A 21,655-nucleotide genomic window follows, 5' to 3' on the forward strand; every position below is an offset into this window, starting at 1 on the left:
ACCCCATTGTAACGCATCCGAGCAAAGGGACCAAAGCGTTTGCCGTAACGAATGGAAAATTCTGTTCTGAACTGGGACTCAGTAGAGCTGGCAGCAAACCTGCACAGCACAGCCGCCGAGGAGACAGAGCGCGCGAGACTTGCTGTACCGAGAGCAGGAAATGCAACGCAGACTTGAAACCCACAAAACGAAATCCCTTTTCAGCAGCGCCCCCCAAAGTCAGCCACTGCTTTCCTTACGAGAAGCTCAGGTCCCCCGAGCGGGCTGGCCGCAGCCCAGCTCCTTTCTCCTTCCTCCCCAGCTGCAGACAGACGAGCACGTGAGCGCGGCGGCGCGGCCCAGCTGTGCCTCAGCTGACCGACTCTTGATTGGCTGAGACCAACGAGGGCTGGGGTGGGGCCTGGCCTCCTACGCCGCTCGCCATTGGCTCTCAGGGAACCCGCCTCCCCCTCAGGTGAGGGTTTGCGGGAGCGCGCGCCGGGCTCCCCGGGCGGGCGCGTCCCCGCCACTCTCCTTCCCGCCACCCCCCCGCGCGCGCCTCCGCCCTTGCCCGCCCCCTGCCGCTGCCTCAGCGCCACAGTGCACAGAGACGCCTCGTCGGAGGGGACGCGAGGATCGCCCTCTTCGCTGCTAGAGCCAGCCGTCCGCCGGCCCTTGACAAGCAGGCGGAGGGGAGGCTCTTTCGAGCCCGTCCTGGAGTCCTGCGATTGCCGCCTGCTCATCCTGCCTCTGATCTCGCGGGGGGTTTCGCACCTCTGGACGTGCCTCTCCTTCTCTCCCCGCGTGTGGAGGGAACGAGCTTAGGCCGAAGCGAGCCTGGGGGGGCGCTGGCCGTGAAGGCATCGCGGCGACCGACTCGCCATGGAGGGCGCCGGCGGCGCGAACGACAAGAAAAAGTAAGCCCGGGCCCTCCCCCCACCGCGTTCTCCGCCGGCGCCCCCGCCCGCCCGCCGCCCCGGGCTCGCGGGCCGGCTCGGCGTTCCGGGGGCCGCCTTTTTGTTTCTGCCTCTCCTCTCCTCTCCTCTCCTCTCCTCCCCTCCCTCCCAACCTCGCGGGCCGGGCTCCCCCTCTGTCCACGTCGCCATCTTGGTGTGGGGGGTGGGAGATGGATCGAAAGTGCTTTCAGGGGCCGGGGGCTGGGCTCAGCTCGCCCTCCCTTCCCGGCCGCCGGGGCTTCGCACCGCCCTCCTTCCCCCGCCTCAAAAAGCCAGCTTGCCCTGTACCCCGATTCGGGTGGACTTCCCCTACCCTGAAACCCCGGCAGAGAAATAAGCCGCCGCTCGGTCGCCGCCGTTTGTACCCGAGCTTCCGCTGCTTCCCGCCCCCATCCTCTCGGTTTCCATTGAAAACTCGGCCCCGGGGCGGCCCCTGCTCGCAGGTCCGGCTTCCCAGCGGGCTCGCGGCCCGGGGCTCCTGACCGACGCGCTCGCGTGGTCGGGTGTGATCTGCGCTGGGGTGTCCAGCCGCGGCGGGTGCCTCTGCCTTTGTGCCATTAGGGATTTGCTGCGATGGCCTGAAGATGCTAACTTTCTTAGTTTGCACGTGCAGGTTTTGTTTTGTTTTAATCACCTTGAAGAAGTTGCCTAGACTGGGAGTCGGAGTAACGGGAATTTAGAGAAATAGCAACATTTTAAAGAGAACATAAGAATCGAATAGGTGTGATTTCTTCCACCTGTCAGGAGAGCCCAGACGTTACGAATGAATATGTGCCTCGTTAATTCTTGGAAGTATTTTAGTGAAAATGCAGCGGCTGCCTCTATTTAGGCAAACATTTTTAATGAGGTTGAAAAAACGTATGTGATCAGAGCAAATGAAATATGTAACTAAAATTTTTAGAACTGCCCCATTTTCCTGAAATTGAAGTATACTAAAGGAAAACCTTCAAAATATGTATATCCGAAGTAAGTAATCATTCTGTTAGAACTTAATGTAAGTTTTTAAAACACCTTGAAGTTTTGAGTCTAGGTGGTATATTACAGGATTAAGAATTGTTGAACTGATGGCATTAAGAGGGACCCCCCCCCACACACACACACAGAGTTTGGATCCACTTTGCTATTTTAGCCTTTGAGGAAATCATTTTAAGGAGTTAAAGATTTATAGTAAGAGTTATTGTTAGTAGATTGATTGGCTTTACTGTTAAGTCCTTTCTCTCTTCAAGGAGAGATTAATTTCCCTAATCAGTATCAGCAGAAGATAAATTTGTTTATGTTCTTGCTATTTTGTAGGTCCTTATTCAATAGAAAGATAAATTCTCAGTTTGTAAACACCAGAGAAAGCAATTATAAAATTCAAAAAGTGACTAAACAGGTCTAGACTTAATTCCAAGAGTTGCCAGGAATAAATTACAATTAATTTTGCAGAAGTGATTACAGTGATTTTGATGAAATGAAGCGGCTGTTATATTGTAAACCTAAGGCAGATTACCTTTGTGTAGTGCCAATTTTCTGTCTGTTTTCTATGCTGAATCATACTTAATACTGTGCATCAAGTTATGCTCCAATCACTTCCTTTTCAGAGGCAATATTGTACTTATCCTTTTCAGTTCATCAGTTGAGAATTAGCTACTATGCATCACCCCAATTCTAAATTAGTTCTTAGAGTTTCCTCAGTCCTCTGTTATTTCAAAGTTTTTCTCATTTGAAAATTTAGCAAATCTGGATAAGATTGAATCATATTTCTTAATATAGAGGTCCTTAAAATTGAAAAACTAAGTTAAACACCTTATCAGTGGTGGCTACTCAACAATTTTAGATGCTGTTTGTTAAAGATACCTCATTTTTGTCCTTTTCTAACTAATAATTTTAAAATATTTTTGAAAAGATAACAGAGATTGAGGAGTAGGGGTTTTTCTCCTTAGACTTTTTCCGTTTTAAATGAGCCTCCAGTAACTGGGTGAGGGAGGGAAACATGTCTTTTTAAAAGAAGGTCTAGGAAACTCAGAGCTGAAGGATTGGAAGAAATCAGAACAGAGGATGGGTATGGTTATAATAGATTTAACATAGAGCCTTTGATGTTGCTTCCTTAGGGGTAGGGGCTGGCTCTATTTAATAGCACATTGATATAGATTTTTGGATTTCAAAGGAGTGTCAAAAGGTCCATCGTTCGGTTTCAGGTTTCAGAGCACACTACTACAAAGTTTTCCAAAAACAGTTACTGGATCAGTGAAGTAAAAATCCCTGAGAATGAACATTCCTTAACTTCCTCTTTAACTTAGGTCATTAAAAATCAAGCAGCTCTATAGTTTAATAACTTTTTTCTTGTTAACAATTTTACTTTGATTTTTCCACTTGTTTGAAGACATGGTGGTTAAGAGCATAGGATCTTGAGCCAAACACCCCTGAGTTAGAGTCCAGCCTTTTCACAGTTAGCTTTGTGAGCTTGGGCAAATTACCTAATGCTTCTGAGCCTGTGTCCTCCTTTTGAAATGATGATAATAACAGCAGCCAAATTAGCAGTTATTGTGGATATTAAATGAGATAATGCCCATTGCCTGGTTTAGGAGTCTTGGTAACACTGAGTACTTGAAAATAAGCGTTTAAACTAGAACCTGTTAAAGTTCTACTTTTTAACCTTCCACATACTTAAAAACTCTTTTTGCAGGTCCTTCCATATATTTGTTTTAGTTCATCTTCTCATCACCTTGTACATCTTTTCTATGCCTCCTAAAAATGAAAAGACAAACATTGGATCCAGAGCTTTAAAGGGGTTCTTTCTGGTTAAAACAGTACATTTCTGGATTATGCTGGCATCTAGCATCAGTTATTTTTTTTGAGCATCTGATCTACCATGTACTGTAGTTCCCCTTCACAATTTCTTACCTGTCGTTTCCTCCCCAAATAGGTTACTTTTAATTTACTCTGGACTTTAGAGATTAGAGTCATAAACATATTCTAGTCACACAGATCTTTTCAGCAAGGTTTTATGCAAGGCACTGCAGTCTTAGGACTGGCAGTAACTTAGAACACTTTTGTCTTGATGCCACAATTTAAACAATTTTATAAATATTAATCTTTACTAAACATGAGTTGATAAAGTATTTCCAGTAAAGCATATGAACCTACATGGTAGAAAAACTGGCCTTTGCTTATGAATTTCTGCAGGGTCAAGACAGTTGGCTTCCATCTCAAGGCAAAACTTCAAGCATTTATTGTTAGTCTAATTTTTGTGGCTTGATTTGTATGAAATCTATATTGGTGCACTTTTCCATATGTATATGTTTACTGCTGTTTGTTGTTTTAGACTGATAAAGTGTGGCAGGTCATCGCTGTGTTCTACTGTAAAGCATTTTGTGCAATTTGGAGAATGCCCAGTCTTCCAATCTTTCTACTTGTTGACTTCCATTGTCTTTGTAGCTCTGTTGGTGTTTATGGTTAAGATTTTTATGGTTACATTTTGTAGTTGTAGCTTAAAATAGTGTGTAAGAAGCATAGGGGGATTATTCTCTTGACTTTTTTTTTTTTGAAGAGCTTGTAAGAATTGATTGTGTTTGGTGGTGAAACTAAAAACTTATGCATAGATGTTAAAGAGTTGGGTTAGATTACTGTGCTTGTTCATAGATGTGTCTTAAAATATAATTTTTAAAAATTTAGATACTTTAAAAAGATTAAAATAGTATCTAAGATTGTTGACCTGTTTCTCAACTAAAGAAATAATCTAATTTAAATGTGTTGTTGGATTTGTTTTCTATTAAGAAGTTGATCTTAATTCATAAAAAGAACATTTTCTTTTTTGTTTGTTTCTTTTATTTTTTTAAAAATGTTGGAACTAGTTACCCAGTTCATGGATTTTACCCAGCCTTCTGCTACTTGTATAAGTGTTGTGTATATTCTCTGCTTAATTAGAGGGTTAGAAAAGGAATTTGAAACTACGATAAGCCAATCTTCTTGTTGCTCAGTATTTTGGGTACAAGTATGATGAGAATTTTTAAGTTAAATACAGATCTTGGAATTTTAAAAACAATTGTATCCTTCTGTGTCTCCTGGAGCATGAAGAATTAACCATTTTTGTATGTGCATTGAGTTTTATATTAAAATTTTTGTTTTCTGCAGTAAAGATAAATCTATGTCTATTTGCCAGCCATCACCCTTTTTAGAAAAATATAATATGTAAAATCTAAATTTAATTGTGGTTTTTTAAAAAAACCCTTAAAATTTCCCATCTTAATCATTTCTTAGTGTACAGTTCAATAGTCTTAAGTATATTCACATTTAAGTGTAACCAATCTCTAGAATAACTCTTTCATCTTGTAAAACTGAAATTCTGTAACCATGAAACAACTACTCTCCACTTCCCCTTCCTCCTTGTCCCTGGCAACCATCATTCTGCTTTCTTTCCTCTGAATTTTACTACCACATACTGCATATAACTGGAATCATACAGTTGACTGGTTTATTTCACTTAGCGTAATGTCCTTAAGGTTAATTTATGTTGTAGCAAGTGTGAGAATTTCCTTCCTTTGTAAGACTGAATAATATTTAGTTGTATACCACATTTTGTTTATCCATTCATCTTTCCATGAACGCTTAGGTTGTTTCCACCTTTTGGCTATTGTGAATAGTGCTGCTATGGACATGAGTTTATAAACATCTCTTCAAGATCTTGATTTCAGTTCTGGATATATTCCCCAAAGTGGGATTGCTGGATCATGTGGTAACTCTTAATTTTTGAAGGAACCGCCATACTGCTTTCCTTAGTGGCTGCACCTTTTACTTTTCTACCAACAGTGCACAAGAGTTCCTATTTGTCCACTTCCTCCTCAATACTTGTTAGGCTCATTCAAGCCTTTGGGACAATCTGACAAAGGCTGATGTAGTCCTTTGGCCCAAACTATCAGTGAACTTGTAATAGTGGTAGAATAGTTAGTGCTGCTTTTTCTCTATGTTGATACTTTTTCCCATGAGTGTCTGGTCTTTGCAAATTATGTGAAGGTTTTGTTTTTTATTTTTGTATATACATGTTATTCTAAAATAATCATTTGCCATATTGATAATAGTAAACCAAGAAATATATTCTCAAGGGTGTTTACTTGGCTACCAAAGGATGGGAAATTAAGAAAGCCCACTTTTTCATGCTCTTTTGGTATCAATTCATTAAACGTCTTTTAACCTGTTGGCAGAAAAGAGTTGGAAATTGCTTGCCTTTGCAGGGAACGTAGCTAGAATGTTTAAATGGGTTACATGTCAAACCAGTAGTCAAAGCATTCACTGTGAATGGAGAAAGGGGTATTTCTCGGATAATGTGAATAACTTTATTTCATTGGTTCAAAAAATTTTTTTCAACCCTTGATCACCACTCTAGCACCTAACCACTCTAACCTATAACAAATTATTGTGCATTCATTTATCCTGTGCTTTGTCAAGCAGAGCATTGAATTGTTGATGGCTCAGGCCACAGCTGAATATTCAGTTTTGAGTGCTATTTGATTCAGCCATAGTGTGAATGTTTTATTTTTTAGTACAATGTGGTTTCAAGTTAGAGGTTCTTGTAAAATACTAACTTTAGGATTTAGGTTTTGTTACTTTTTTCTTTTCTTTTTTAATTCTCATCTGAGGATATTTTTTCCATTGCTTTTCAGAGAGAGTAGAAGGGGGTGGGAGGAGAGAAAGAGAAACGTCGATGTGCGAGAGACACACTGATTGGTTGCCTCCCCCATATGCCCCAACTGGGGCTGTGGGTTCAATCGGCAACTGAGGTACGAGGTACCTGCCCTTGACCGGAATTGAACCCAGGACCCTTCAGTCTGAGGGCCGATGTTCTAACCACTGAGCAAAACCAGCTAGGGCAAGTTTTGTTACTTTAAACCATCACAGGAGCATCTTCTATTGTTGTGTTTACTAATTTGCCAGTCTGCTTTAAGAGTTTTCTCGTACACACAAAAACACTCTCATAAGACAGTCTCTATATTTTTGGCAACTTTAAATGTTAGAAGGTTTTTTATTCCAGTATTTCTCAACCCTGACTAATGTTTAGATCTCTTTCAGAGCAAAGTAATCTCTGTAATCTTTTAAGATGTGCCCAGTGACCTTAATCTGAATAAAAAATGTAACCTTGTTCACTTGGTACCAATCTGATCATATATAAATGCAACCTTAAACACAGAAGGTTTATAGCAAGAATATAGACCTATATAGGGATCATTTAGATGATCCAGAATATGCTTATTCTTTTTATATGGCTAACAAAATGAAAATATAGTTTTAAAATTCTCATAGAGTTTACCTTCAACACTGCTTTAACAAAGCCCTGTTGAGCAAAGCCCTGCCATGTTGTAACTCCCATTTATTAATCGCTGGAGTTGCATTAATCACCAAATCTGTCTTTTCCATATGACATCCTTTTAAAATATCTGAAGGTAGTTATCATGTCTCTTCCTTCTGTTCCTAAGTAAAAACATCCCCAAACTTTCTTTAATCTTTAAATTTAAAAATTATATATTGAACATCTGATTTGTGGAAAGGCATGGGCTATATTAAATATGGGGACTTCAGTCTCAGGTGGAATCTGAGACACTGCCACTTACTAATAGTGTTACATATCTCCTTTTTATAGACAAGAAAACAGAGGGTTTTTTGGGAACATTTATTTGGTAGCATTGGATAGGATGAATTACTATAGGTAGAGAACCGAGACATTTGCCTCAGGGAGCTTCTCCTTTCTCATTGTTTCCAGAATCCTCACCATGGTCAGGGTTTTAAACTAAATAGGAAAAATCTTCAGGGTATGATTTCTATGTGTATACCTTTATTCTGATATATATGCTTTTTGGTTATATGAGTACTTGATTATTATAATTCCTGTATCTTCTGTTATATTTAGGTAATTAAGTACACATTCTTCTCAATAGACACATACAAATGCCCACAAAGTTTAGTGTCACTGACCTCTTAAGTTCCAGCCTCACTTCTGTTACTAGAGGAAGGCATATAATAAGGGAAATGGAAAGAAAAGCATTTATCAGCTCAGAGAGGGAGGTAATGGAAAGGGAGGAGAATGACAGAGTAGGTGATAAGATTTTGGGAAAGCCATTAACACAGCTGTTATTCGGGGACAGTAATTCTCAACCCTTTGATTTTTTTTATGGCATAAAAACATTAAAAGGTTAAATGTTTTTATTGCATAAAAACATTAAAAGGTTGAAACATAAAACCATTAAAACATTTAATGTCATAAAGACATTAAAAGGTTATTTTAAAAAAAATTATTTCAAGGAATTGAGATAACCGGTCCAGTTACCACATTTTTCATTTGGTCATCTTTGAAGTCTAATCATGATCTTATATTTTTGAGACCAAGTTATTGGGTTTGATTAAGCACACACTTTATTACTGGCCTGTCCTTGAATTGTGCCTTTAGCTTCTTTTTTTTTTTTTAAATCTTCACCCGAGGACATATTTTCCATTGCTTTTTGGAGAGAGTAGAAAGGAGAGAGTGGAAGGGAGAGAGCCAGAGAGAGAGAAACATCAATGTGAGAGAGATAAATTGATTGGTTGCCTCCTGCATGTGCCCCGACTGGGGCTGGGGATCGAGCCTGCACCCTAGGTACGTGCCCTTGGTCAGAATTGAACCCGGGACCCTTCAGTCCGAGGGCTGATGCTCCAACCCCTGAGCCAAACCAGCTAGGGCGTACCTCTAGCTGCTTATTCCCAACAATTGTACCTTAACTTGTTAAATCTGCTATAGGCCCTGCTAATGGTTCTCAAACTTGTGTTGCTTAAAAATCACCTGGGTGTTTAGTTAGAGTCCCACCTCCAGAGATTCTGATTTGATAATTTTCAGATGAGACTCAGGAATCTGTACATTTTACAAGCACTCATAGATGAAACATCAAACTTGAACAGATAAGAGTGCTCGTCAGAATCATCTGTGAAACTTCCTTTGAACAGATATGCCAGCCCTACAATTTGAATTTCCAGGGCTGGGATCTAGGCACATATATCTGGGAGGTAAAAGTTCTGTTGGGACTGTAATGTTTACCATTGACTAGTCTAAGTCCTTCGTGTATTTTATAGTTACTGAGTTGAGTTCTAAGTATGTGGCAATGTAAATGTCTTGGAGGTTGGCTATGTTTCCTGTATTTGTAAAGCATTTGGACAGGTTTTTTTTTTTTTTTTTTAGTTGTTTAATCGGGTTCTTCGTAAGAAATTTAGAATACCAGTTTGTGAGGATAAATTCCATTGGTGAGAGCAAACAAAGAGCGGAGGTAGCCCTGGAGCTGAGGGACAGCTTTGATTTTAGGCAGAATCTTTGAGTCCACGGCTTTCTGGTCAACCTTGCGCTGCTCTGTAATCTCATTTCTCTTTCTCTGTGTCGAAGATCTCACCCTCCTGGTGCCGGGGCTTGCTCAGCTTCTTGAAGTAAGCATCAGTGAGATGCTTGGGGATCTTCACGCCACTGATGTCAATTTTGGTGGAGGTGGCGATGACAAATTTTTGGTGTGTTCTCCACAGAGGAACTCGATTAAGGGACAAGGGTCCAGTCACAAGTGGCAAACCACTGCTCAGCTGCTTCAGGAAAACCACCCTCTTGCCTCTGTGGCGCCCAGTGAGGATAATCAGAATGGTCCTGGGAGTGATGCTGGCCCCCAGTTTCCTCACGTGCTGGCTGAAGGGTTTTTTGCTGTGGCTCAACAGCTTTCGAGGCACATCTTCAGTAGGATAATACCTAGGCATTTTGCGAAGTTTGACCACTCGGGTACCACCATTCTTGTCCCCACCAACTGGTTTTGTGACAGTAGCAAGAACTTTCTCTTTTTTCTTTTCAATCCTGGATTTAGCAGCTGAGTTTCCTCTTGTACATGGCCTTTTGAGAGTACATCTCCGACTGGGAATACCTGCCGATTCCTCAGACCAGGACCGGGTTGCGGCTGCAGTGGGGCTTCCCCTTCTTAGGGGTCTTGGCCTTACGGTTACCCTTCTTAACCTTGCCGCCTGCATCAGCCTTCTTGGCTTCAGGTTTCTTCTCCTTAGTTCAGGTTCCTTCTCCGTAGTATCCAGCTTCTCGGTTTTCTTTTCACCCGCCATCTTGCAAGATGGGAAAACCAGATTTTTTTTAAGAGAAAGTTTTAATAAACCATTTTTGAGTGTGAATGAACAACCTTTTACTTCTCTGGATATTTTTTGAAGGACACATAAAGAAGTATTTTCTTTTTTAATCCTCACCTGAAGATATGTGTTTGTTGATTTCAGAGAGAGAAACATTGATGTGAGAGAAACATTTATCTATTGTCTCCTATACGCACTCCGACTGGGAATCAAACCCACAACCTTTTGGTGTACGGACAGCGCTCCAACTAACTGAGCCCCTCTGGCCAGGGCAAAAAGTATTTTTTCTTAGGGCAGAGGGGCTCAAAATGTTCTTCAGACCAGCATCATTGATACTACCCGCTAACTTGTTAGAGGTGCAGGTTTTCAGGCCCTATACAGACCCCCTGAATCAGAAACTTTCAGGGTAAAGCCCAGTAATCTGTTTCAAGAATCCCTCCAGTTGACTGTGATACAAACTAAATGTTGAGAATCTCCATCTTAGAGGAACAGCTTCACATATAATACATTTTTTGGTTTTATTTATTTAGTACTTTACATAGTAAAGGATCAGAGAATTTTTGAGAGGCTCAACACAAATTCTGAACCAGGAGAGAGTTGATTGAAATCACTAGGAATAACCTAAAAACAAAAGCATATTTTTAAATAAACAGAACATAACTACACATTAAACAGCTGAAAATCTATCAACTAATTAGTCAATTTAATTAATGTATAAATAGAACATTTACCCCATTAATGCTACCTCAGATATGACAGATTTCATTTTCAGAATATACCTTCTAATTTAAAACTGATTCCTTTTTCCTATTTTTTTACTGCAGCATTAGAATATCAAGTATTTAAACTAAGCATTTTTGTGAGCTTATTGGAAGATAAATCATCTTTTCTCTAATTGTGATTATTTAAGAGATATTTCCATACTACTAATAACCTAAAGCAAGAAATTTAAGTTGCTTAAAAATATAAAATAAATATATATGTACACACACACATACTTTCTGAATATTTTTCTTTAGAAACAAACCATTTCTCCTGTATTTTGGAATTTCCTTATGAAATGCCAAATTTTCAAAACCTGAAAATTAGATTAGAATGAGAAATGGAAAATAGTGAATTACATTGCTTACTCAGTCTTTACTTTCCACTTTCTTGAAAATAAGTTTAAAAGTTAGGTAACCATTTCTTTCTGATTTTTCTGACAAACACAGGTACACTAATAGTATCAGTTTATTAGTGAATTTTTCTTAAAGTAACAATCTGTAATTCTGTCATCTTGAAACTGCTATTGTTAATATTTTGTAAACTTGGCTAACATATCATTGTATCTTTCTAGTTTTATCTGTGCATATATAAATTGTGTCTATATGTGTCTACATATATAGAAATGTGTATATATAGACACATTTCTATATATACGCATGCATTACATACCCATACAGAGAAATGGATTCATGCTCATGTTTTATTGTATAACTTGCTGTTTTCATGTAGTACTTATATTGTAACATATCTTGTAAGAACAGATTAGTTTTTGTCGACTTTGTCTTGTCTCCTAAATTTTTATGTTACTTGATTTTCTGGAAAGATTATTCCTGTAGCTAATGTTTTGTCAGTTAGGGATTGCCTAGTAACTGCTATTGAGTAAAGACAAGAAACATAAAGATATATTTGTCCTAGAGTGTACACTCCAAGAGGGTAGGAACTTGGTCTGTTTTGTTTATTGAACTATGCCCCACACTGAGAACAGTGCCTGGCTCATAGGAGATGATTGAGAAATATTTGTTGACTAAATAAATGACATTCTCTAATACAATATACTAAAGTTTTATTTTTAAGTTTATCAATAATGATTAAACTCAGAAGACATTTTCCTGGAGAAAATAATTATGAATAATAGCTGTCCTGAAAATATAATTTATATTTAATTAGAAATGTCAGATTTTTGCTGTTTATTCATTAAATACAGATTTTTAAAAATTAAACATTATCTGTTTGAAGTATTCTGGTTTTGTAGCAATTATCAGATGGAAAGTATAACAATAAATCTTAATAAATATAAAATACTTGTCTAAGAGTAACCCAGTTGGGGGAGGGGAAATCCACTAGGATTAGAGGTCAACTTAATGAAAACTTTCATGTATTAATAATGAAAATTCCAACACTTTCTTGAAAAAGACTGTAGAAAACAAAATGACTTAACTCTCATGTTTCTAGCTGGGCTAGGAAGACATTTATAAAAGTGATAAAGGTGTTCATGGTAAATTGGTTAACAACATTAAACTGCAACTAATGTATTTTCCTGACCACATTAGCTTAAGACAAAATGGTAGAAGACATTGTAGATTGCAGTGATGAGGGAAATAATCTTAAACCTTGAACCTCTTTTCGGCAAATTGGTATCCTGCGTTCTCAGCTCTCTCCCTCTGCCTCTAAATCTCTTCTCTGGCAAGATCACTTACTTTCCTTGGTGATGATATTTGTGCTGTTCACTTTACACTGCTTGGATTTTTTTAAATCAGTAGCTCCTCCTCTCCCCTTACATCTATTTACCTCTGTTTGTAAGTGCTTATCCAGATAATGACAGTAAATCCAAATAGTATGCCTTATTTATAGTTCTGACATTGTTATGCTGTTTAATTGTGATTGTAATCTATAGGATCACTGGAGCACTGATGAAGCACAAATTCAGGAATCCCAAAAAGAATGTTCAAAGGACAGTCAACTTTCCATGGGCTGAAGTCAAGGTCAAATAGCAGATTTGGGCCAGTGCTAAAGCCAAGTAGAACTTATGCGTATCCCTACTAAGAATACAAGGATAAATGAGTTAATTTCCTGTATTCAAGAAGCTTTAAGGATTGTAGAGGAAAATAAAATACAGTAAAATAATCAAAGTCGTCACATCTAGGAGAGAAGAGCAGTTTTAGAAGACAACAGAAACGAAGTGATGCTAGAGTTAAAAATTGAAAGTCTCTCACATAAACTTACCAAGTCACATAATCATGAGTCTCCAGGCAGAGAGAGTGGGGTGAGTGAGCCAGAAGGAATGAAATATTATGCTTTTGATTAACTGCCATGTGGCTTAAGAATATGGGAAATGATGAGGGTGAAGAGATGGGCAGGGAGCTAGGTAAGGAAGGGTTTTGTTGAAAATAATTTTACTTTGTCATGTGTACATTTGATGGGATGGTAAGCAGGACATAATATCAGATTTCTTATTTTGTAGTAGTAATATGAGGGAGAAATTAAAGTGAAGTAAGGGAAGAAAGAGTTCAGTCAGTGGTTCCCAAATCCCACTGTGTATCATATGTGCACCTGTGGAGTTTTTAAAAACCCAGATTTGGGGGCCTTGCTTCAGATCTACTGAATCAGATTTTATAAAATCTGATTTTATCAGACTCTTCTTTTTAGAGACAGACTGCTTGAATTTGAATATAGGGTCTACCATTTATTAACTCTAATCTTGGGTAAACTATTTAACCAGGTTCCTATCAGTAACATGGTTATGATATTAAAAATTAAATAAGTTAATAAATGAAAAATGTTTAGAATACCATTTTGTACATACTATGCACCATGTATAAATGTTTGAATTTAAAGCTGCAGGCCAAAATGCCAACTAAGAAACATAAAAATTTCCTTGGAATTTCCTTTAGTCTGAGACTTTAAGAAGTGCTAGACAATTCAAGCAGTGAGATACAGTTTTCACCTATCAGCTTGACAAATATTAAAAAGATACAAAGAATCCATAATATATATTACTGCAGAGTGCATGGGGAAATGGATACACACATTCATGGATTGGCAGAGACAAGAATGGTTATAGACCTTTTTGGAAAGGAATATTTAAATGTCACATCCATTAGATCATGAAATTTCACTTCACAATGTCTATCCTATAGAAATGCTGGTGCAAGAAGTGCAAAGCACAACTTTTAGCTTCATGGGCCAAAAAGTTTTAAAGTCACCAAGCAAAAGAGTTGAGAGGTTTGAAAAATTTATATATTTATTAGAAATAACTGATCATCTGTTAACATTTTGAATGATTATGATCTAACCTCAGTTCTTAAAATCATATATTTACAATCAGGAATACTAACGGGCTTTTCTTGTGCAATTAGTATGCAACACAGATAGATAACTTAAAATATCTGCAATTATTTTGTGTTCTTGTAAATCTAAAGAATAATAGGCATTCTCTGTCAAATGGCTATAGCTTATTCATGAACTCTACACAAGAAGCTTAATAAGACAGTGGCTCTAAATTATCTTCCTAAATATATTTCCTGTACAAAGTAAAATTATAAGTGTGTGAAAACTATAGCACCACAAAGATTAAGCAATTTTGCCAGTTTACTCAAACAGTTCTAGGTCACTCTTGGAACTGGGTAAGCAAACTATTCGGAAGATAGAATTTTTACTGTACTCTTAACTGATTTCCAATATGACTAGCTATCTGTGAAATAGCACCGTATGCAGATACATCAGTAGCAGAAATTTACTTGATTGTATACTTAATAAAAACAACATAGATGGAATTGATAATTTTGAGTAATACAGTGAGCTTATTTTCATGCTGAAAATCTCCCAGTTTCCTTCTGGTCTACAAACCTTTTATTGTGCAATCTAGGTAGTAAGTAAACAAATAATACAAGATTCATTTCTTTATTCACCGCATGGTCTAACAAATAATTCTTGGTCAATACTGTAAATCTGTGGGCTATGACCTGATGAAAAGAGCCTTCCTATGAGTAAATAAGAAGCTGGGCAGTGCAGATGCTGAAACTCATAAGACCTTTGGAAGCTAAGCTTAGCAATGTTTTAAGAGCTCCCATAGTCACATGTGAAGAACATCAGATAAATTTCTTCATTAAATTTTTATTAGAGGTCTCCTAATTTATGTCTACATTGATGATGATATAATAGAGGACATACTGATTTTCATCACTTTCATCTAACTTAGGTTTGTTGACTCTTGAAGTACATTACTTGTTTCATTGAGGCTTATTTCTTCCAAAATTATGGCACGTTCAAATTCTTGTTCTTACACTCCTCACTAGCTTAAATATATTGTCTTTTAAATGTTTTATCCAAGCTCACATTTCTAATGGATTTGTCTTATAATTTAGTTGCCACATCTCAGACAACCATAATTTTCAAAGTGCTGGACAATACAAGTATTTCTAAAGGTATAGAGGTAATCCATCACCATGGTTAGATTGATCAGATACAGGTAGTAATAAAAGCATTTAAATTTTTCACAAAGTTCCGTTTGGGTAGTCATTTGTTGGTAGCTTAGATTTGGTTGAGTAATTAAGAGAAAGGGATACTAAGTTTGAAAGTTGCTGATAAAATTCTAATCATCTAGACTAATTGTGGGATTTCAACTAATATTCATGTATATCATGAGATCATTGATCAGCACTCTTTTTGGTAGTTTTACTTGAACCAGATAGGAAGCTGTTTCCCAGTGCTATGACTGCCTCTCACTTGCCAATTCAAGAGGGGAAAGAAGTGAGGGAAACAGTATCCCAGATGCTAGGGGACACACTGAATCTCTCCTAATTTATTTTTGAGTTTTTATTTAAATTGTACAGCATTGAGAAAATCTTGGTTCACATATGTAAGTAGTTACAAGTAGTAATAATTTGTTATAGTTCATCTTAAATCTCAAGATTTTAAAGTTAAATTGATCTAGATGCTTGAATTGAAATTTTTGTATCAAGTTCAGCTCTAACAACAGTAAATGTTGATATTCCGTAATAAAGTATGAAAGTCAGATAAGCACATGAACTTGAGTAAGTGCTAAAAACTATAACTGTTGTCACAATATAACTGTTAGGCATTCACTTGTCATTATACAACGTAAGGAGCATGTGCTGAGAATCCTGCCTGTTTCTTAATGTTGCTTCTAAGATTGAACCTTGCTGCTCTGCAGATCATTTGGAGGGAGGAGAGATGTGGGGTAGAGACAGTTGTGTAATTCATTCCTAGGACATAAGGAGGATTAAGTAAAACAATGCTGGCAAAGTCCTTAGCATACTGCTAAGTGCTCAATAAATGGTAATGGCTATTCTCAACATTTAATAAATAATTGACTTAACAGGATTGGGTTGAGGGTCATAGAAGAGCAGCCAAGTGAGATAGAAGCAGCATTCTCCATTATGAAGATAAAACGTGGAAGAGCAAAGGCTTTGGAGTAAAAAGCACCTGGGTTCAAATCCCGTCTGCTACATAATAGATATATATTTTTAAATATGTTTTTATTGATTTCAGAGAGAGGAAGAAAGAGGGAGAGAGAGACAGAAACATCAATGATGAGTCATTAATCGGCTGCCTTCTGCATGTGCCCTGACTGGGAATCGAACTGTGACCTCCAGTTTCATAGGTGGAGGCTCAACCACTGAGCCACGCTAGGCTGGGCCATAGTGGCTATTTTTAACCAACTACATCCCTGTTTCATCATTTGTAAAATAGGGATAATATCTAGCCTATTTATAGATTGTTATGAGAGAACTAGGCACCTAGTACAGGGCAGTGTTTGCCCCATAGTAGGTTTTAATAGATAGCTATTAAAGAGGAAGCTAAGGACAGAACCCAGTTTAGCCTTGTTGCTATGCAGTTAAGCAGAGAAAGTCAACTCTTCTTGGTCTGATTTATGAAGATCTTTTTGATTGGCTATTCTTGGAAAAGTTCCCCATAGACACATTACTGACACCTTTATTAATCTTTGTTAACCCATTCTTTTAAATTCTTAGAATTGTGCCACATCTTTGTTTTTCTTCCATACCCCTCGTTTATTTAGCACCTGTTGTGCTAGTGATAAGTAAGGGGCTGTTAAGGGAGTAAGCAACCTGAAAACAGTAGCTTATTATAGCTGCTAATATAAATTCTTATAGCGTATAGTCACTGTTGCTCATATGGTAAAGCGGAGGGTGGGAAAGTATTGTAGTCAAAAGAAACTTTGAGTCAAAAATCAATTTGTAGGTATTACTGTTCTACCTGCTTAAAAACACCTGTTTTCACATTGCTATGCATAACTTCTGTTTCTCTAGACTTAATTATGATTTCTGTATGTTGAGACTTTTTGAATGGCTATGAAGGTGTAGCATGCCTTCATATACAGGCTATTTTTTCAGATTGGGCTAAAACGAAAACATCCTCTTCAATTTAACGTGCCTGGGAGGAAACACCTATTTCAGACAGGTTTAAAGCTTCATCTTGGACTTCTTGTTGAAAGTTCCTTGTCTGCAGTAATCCAAAAATTTCTATAGCACTCTATTAAAAATACTTTCATGCCCGGCCGGGCATGGCTCAGCGGTTAAGCGTCGGCCTAGGATCCAGGCAATCAGGGTTCGATTCCTGGTCAGGGCACATGCCCGGTTGCGGGCTTGATCAATGACTCTCTCCTCATTGATGTTTCTGTCTCTCACTCTTTCCCTCTCCTTTCCTCTCTTTGAAATCAATAAAGATATATTAAAAAAAAAAAAAAGTATTAAAAAAAAATACTTTCATGTAGCAGGCAAATCTCTATGTAATTTAATTACATAGCATCTTCTAAATCCTTCTGTGGTAAGCAGAATGTAAAATTAGTTTTATTCAAGCAAAGGCAAACTAACATAAATTTTCTGTCTCTTTTATGCCCCCTCCCACTCTTTTTTGTTATATAGGATAAGTTCTGAACGTCGAAAAGAAAAGTCTAGAGATGCAGCCAGATCCAGGCGAAGTAAAGAGTCTGAAGTTTTTTATGAGCTTGCCCATCAGTTGCCACTTCCCCATAACGTGAGTTCGCATCTTGATAAGGCTTCTGTTATGAGGCTTACCATCAGCTATCTGCGAGTGAGGAAACTTCTGGATGCTGGTGAGTTGTTTTACAAGGGCATAACAGGCCTAAACATTAAAATTTAAAAGTAATTAATTATATTTAGAGGGTGGTCATACTCTTAATTCTTCCTTAATGTGGTTACCTTTTTTATTACATGCTTTTAAAGTTTCAGGCCTTTTGCCCCTCTTTATTTCCTGCCCCACCTACCTACCTATCTACCAACCTATCTTCTTTTTAATTTTTTTTTAATCCTCACCCAAGCATACATTTATTGATTTGAGAGAGAGAGAAATCTATGTAAGAGAGAAACATCAGTCAGTTTCCTCTTGCACATGCCCAGACCAGGGATGGAACACAAACCCCGGCATGTGCCCCTGACCAAGAATTGAACCCATAACCTCCAACCAACTGAGCCACCTGGCCAGGGCCCTACCTTCCTATTTTTTAATAACGACCCTTCTTTCTCTTTTCAGTGGTTTTCCTTTCCTTGCTGTATTACTTTAAATAATTATTAAAAGCAGCTGGCAAATCTAATTTTAGTATTCCTGTTCTCTGGCCTTTACTGTTCTGTGTTAAAAGGAAAGTGACAAGGAAAATTTATTCAGAAAAAATATGTGTTGTGTATATTAAATAGGGAAAACTTTATTAAAATAAACACCTATATATTATTCATCTAAGTAGAACTTTTAAACTAATTGTTTTCCTCTTTTTGTGCCTTTTTCAGGAGATTTGGATATTGAAGATGAAATGAAGGCACAAATGAATTGCTTTTATTTGAAAGCCCTGGATGGTTTTGTTATGGTTCTCACAGATGATGGTGATATGATTTACATTTCTGATAATGTGAACAAATACATGGGATTAACTCAGGTAAAATACCCGTTTATTAAGAGTCCTTCTTTATATATTTATGATTTTATGATATAGATCTAATTTTTTAAAATGTGTTTACAGTTTGAACTAACTGGACACAGTGTGTTTGATTTTACTCATCCGTGTGACCATGAGGAAATGAGAGAAATGCTTACACACAGAAATGGTGAGAAGAAAAGTCTATTGTTTGATTTAATGTGACAGGTAGTTTTACCTGATCAGATTCTGTTACTCATTTTTAGACTTTGTTATTCTACCAATCTAAGGCAAAACGTAAGTTCATGTTTAATAAAATGTTACTCTATTCTTTGTTAAGTCCATTCTATTTTTAAGGAATTTCATTAAAATATGTAAAAAAATTTTTAGAGTCCACTTAATTCTGTAAATATATAGATACAAGAGAGTAGATAAAATAAACTGGAAAAATAAGTAAAAATCAGGACCAAGGAGGTTATAAATTAAGATACAACTTTAAGGCAAGGAGAAATCATAATACAAATGGCATATAATAGGATTTTAGACAGGTACTAATGTTGAAGTGCTGGTTGGATTCAAGCTTTCTAAAGGCCCAAGAAAAAGAAAAGAGAAGGTTCACTAGGTTTTAAAAAACATAATAATTGCTTATTTGACCTCATGATGTTCACAATAACTTGAGAATATGTAGTTAGATTACAAAGTATTACATTATGGATGCCCCCACATTAGCAGCAGTAAAAAAGACCTGCTAAAACCTCTAACTCTTAGGAATGAATTGTTAAAAATAATCAGATGTTCCAAGATTTGGGGAAAGTAACTCTTTTCTCCCCCACAATTTAAAACATGAATTATTTACTTCTGGAATTTTCTATTTAATAATTTTGGACCCAAGGTTGACCGTGGGTAACTAAAACTGCAAAAAGCAAAATGCCAGATAAGGAGGTGACTGCTGTACTCCCAGAGCACCGTGTCACTGCCCTACTACTTATTCTATGGCCTATTAGGAATCTTCACTTAAACACTTAACAAGAAAGTCTTTTCATACCTGTGCCCTCTAAAATAGAGTATCTTGATCATAATTTGTAAATTTTTGTTGTATCTTTCATGACTGAAAGTTACAATGAAAATTTGGCATTTTGCTCTGTAGTTGTTCTTTGCCACTCTCTAATTTCAGTGTATAAGTTTGTTTGCTTGTGTATTAAAAATTAAATTATAGTATTGAATAGTTTTTTGAATAGTTTTTTATGGTTTCGTTTTCATCTTACTTATGTATAATAATAGTTAACATCTTTTGAGAGATTACACTGTGCCAGAACACTGTTCTCTGAATTTAACTCCTTTATTACAACAACCGTGTGAAGTTACTATTATTTCTGATTTACTGAGGAATTGGAGCACAGAGTTATTGAGTAGTTGGCCCAAGATTACTGGGTTAGTTAGTAAATGGCAGAGCATGGATTAAACTCCGGTGGACTAGCTCCAGAGTCCATGCTCATTAGCACTTTAGAACTCTTCTCGCGTTCACCAACTCAGTACATTCTACTGCCATTTTTCACTTTGTGAGCAGAAGCCCTCTCCTGTTTTTAAATTTCATACTTTGTGTTTACTGTGAACTTGGAAAGCAAATGTATACTTTTTAGAATCCTGTATAAAGAAGGAGTAAATACATTCTGAGCAAGGACCTAAGTGGGTTGTCAGTGAGTTTAATCTATGAGTTCAGGTGGTTAGACTTGAGGATTTGTATTGGCTGCTCATTGCTTCCATTAGACTAGACTAGAAGTGGATGGATATTAGGAAGTCTTATTTTGATTTGGTAATAATGTTAATGCATTATTCTAAATCAGATAATAGTCTGCTTAATGTAGTTTAAATGTATGTTTTTAACCAAATTTATTTTAAGCACATGAACATTTTTTTGAAACCATTCCTAATGCAGTTAATGGATTTTTGATGTTTTATTGAGAAACAAAAATACAGATTTTCACTTTTAGAAAAGAGGGGCTGCTATAGCACATTACATTTTAATGATACACAAAGAGCCATTGGTGTATTTACACAGCATAGTCCTATTATTGTTTTTTTAAAAATTATTATTATTGAATTTAGAGAGAGAGAGGAAGGGAGGAAGAGAAGAGAGGGAGAGAAACATACATTGATTTGTTGTTCCACATATTGATGCATTCATTGGTTGATTCTTGTATGTGCCCTGACTGGGATTGAACCCATAACCTTGGCGTATCTGGACAATGCTCTAACCAACTAAGCTCCCCGGCCAGGGCCAGTCCTATTATTCTTTCCTTTAAATGTTAAAAAGATGATTCAGATTTCTTAAACTATTATAAAATATGATTTATTTTTATAAGGCTGAAAATTTATTTCTTGAAAGAGGTTTTTTCTGTTATGAAAATGGTAGTACTTTTCCACTACCTTGGTATTATAAAATTTATCTTCATGTCCTAATTCAACGGATTAGGGTTTCCAAAGGTCAGTCCAATTAAACCTTAGACTATGAAGGTGTGAAAATACCCCAAAGAGTTTACATATGGATCCCTACTGCCACCACCACCACTACCACTCTCCATCTCCCCCACATATCCTTATACCATCACCAAGACCAGTATGGTTGTGTGGCATCTTTTAAAAATCCACTTTCAGACACTTCTAAGGAAGGCAAATTCAATCCGTATTTAAGTAAACCCCAAATAATTTGTATGAGCACCAAGACTGCCCTAACTTGCCTAGTTTCATTATTATAAGTCTGAACTATAACTCCTCTTCCTCAAGAGTCCAGCGTTTCTAGCTAACCAGGCCTAAATTTAAACAACTTTTCCACTCGACACTTTTATTTTAATATACTACTAGCCTTAAAAATCTTCAAATCTTTGTTTCTCTGCTGCCTTATTTCCATAAATTTTCAAGTTTTTATAGGTTCTACTTC

The 21,655-nt window shown here is 37.4% G+C and overlaps 1 protein-coding gene and 1 pseudogene across 2 annotated transcripts in view; one reads left to right on the forward strand and one right to left on the reverse strand.

Annotated features, from left to right (window-relative positions):
- The first annotated feature begins 464 nt into the window (after positions 1 to 464).
- The window catches only part of HIF1A (hypoxia inducible factor 1 subunit alpha), a 40,177-nt gene continuing 18,986 nt past the window's right edge, over positions 465 to 21,655 (forward strand). The window contains exons 1-4 of the mRNA XM_081158093.1: positions 465 to 896; positions 17,714 to 17,904; positions 18,593 to 18,738; positions 18,823 to 18,907. Coding sequence (XP_081014219.1) covers positions 862 to 896; positions 17,714 to 17,904; positions 18,593 to 18,738; positions 18,823 to 18,907 — 457 coding nt within the window. The 5' untranslated portion in view covers positions 465 to 861. The remainder of the gene's footprint in view (positions 897 to 17,713; positions 17,905 to 18,592; positions 18,739 to 18,822; positions 18,908 to 21,655) is intronic.
- On the reverse strand, positions 9,125 to 10,032 carry LOC308566992 (large ribosomal subunit protein eL6 pseudogene; annotated as a pseudogene). The gene has a single exon. The product of its transcript is annotated as a large ribosomal subunit protein eL6 pseudogene (transcript).

Source organism: Miniopterus schreibersii (genome assembly GCF_964146895.1).
Source record: "Miniopterus schreibersii genome assembly, chromosome: 1".
In the NCBI taxonomy this organism is placed as follows: Eukaryota; Metazoa; Chordata; class Mammalia; order Chiroptera; family Miniopteridae; genus Miniopterus; species Miniopterus schreibersii.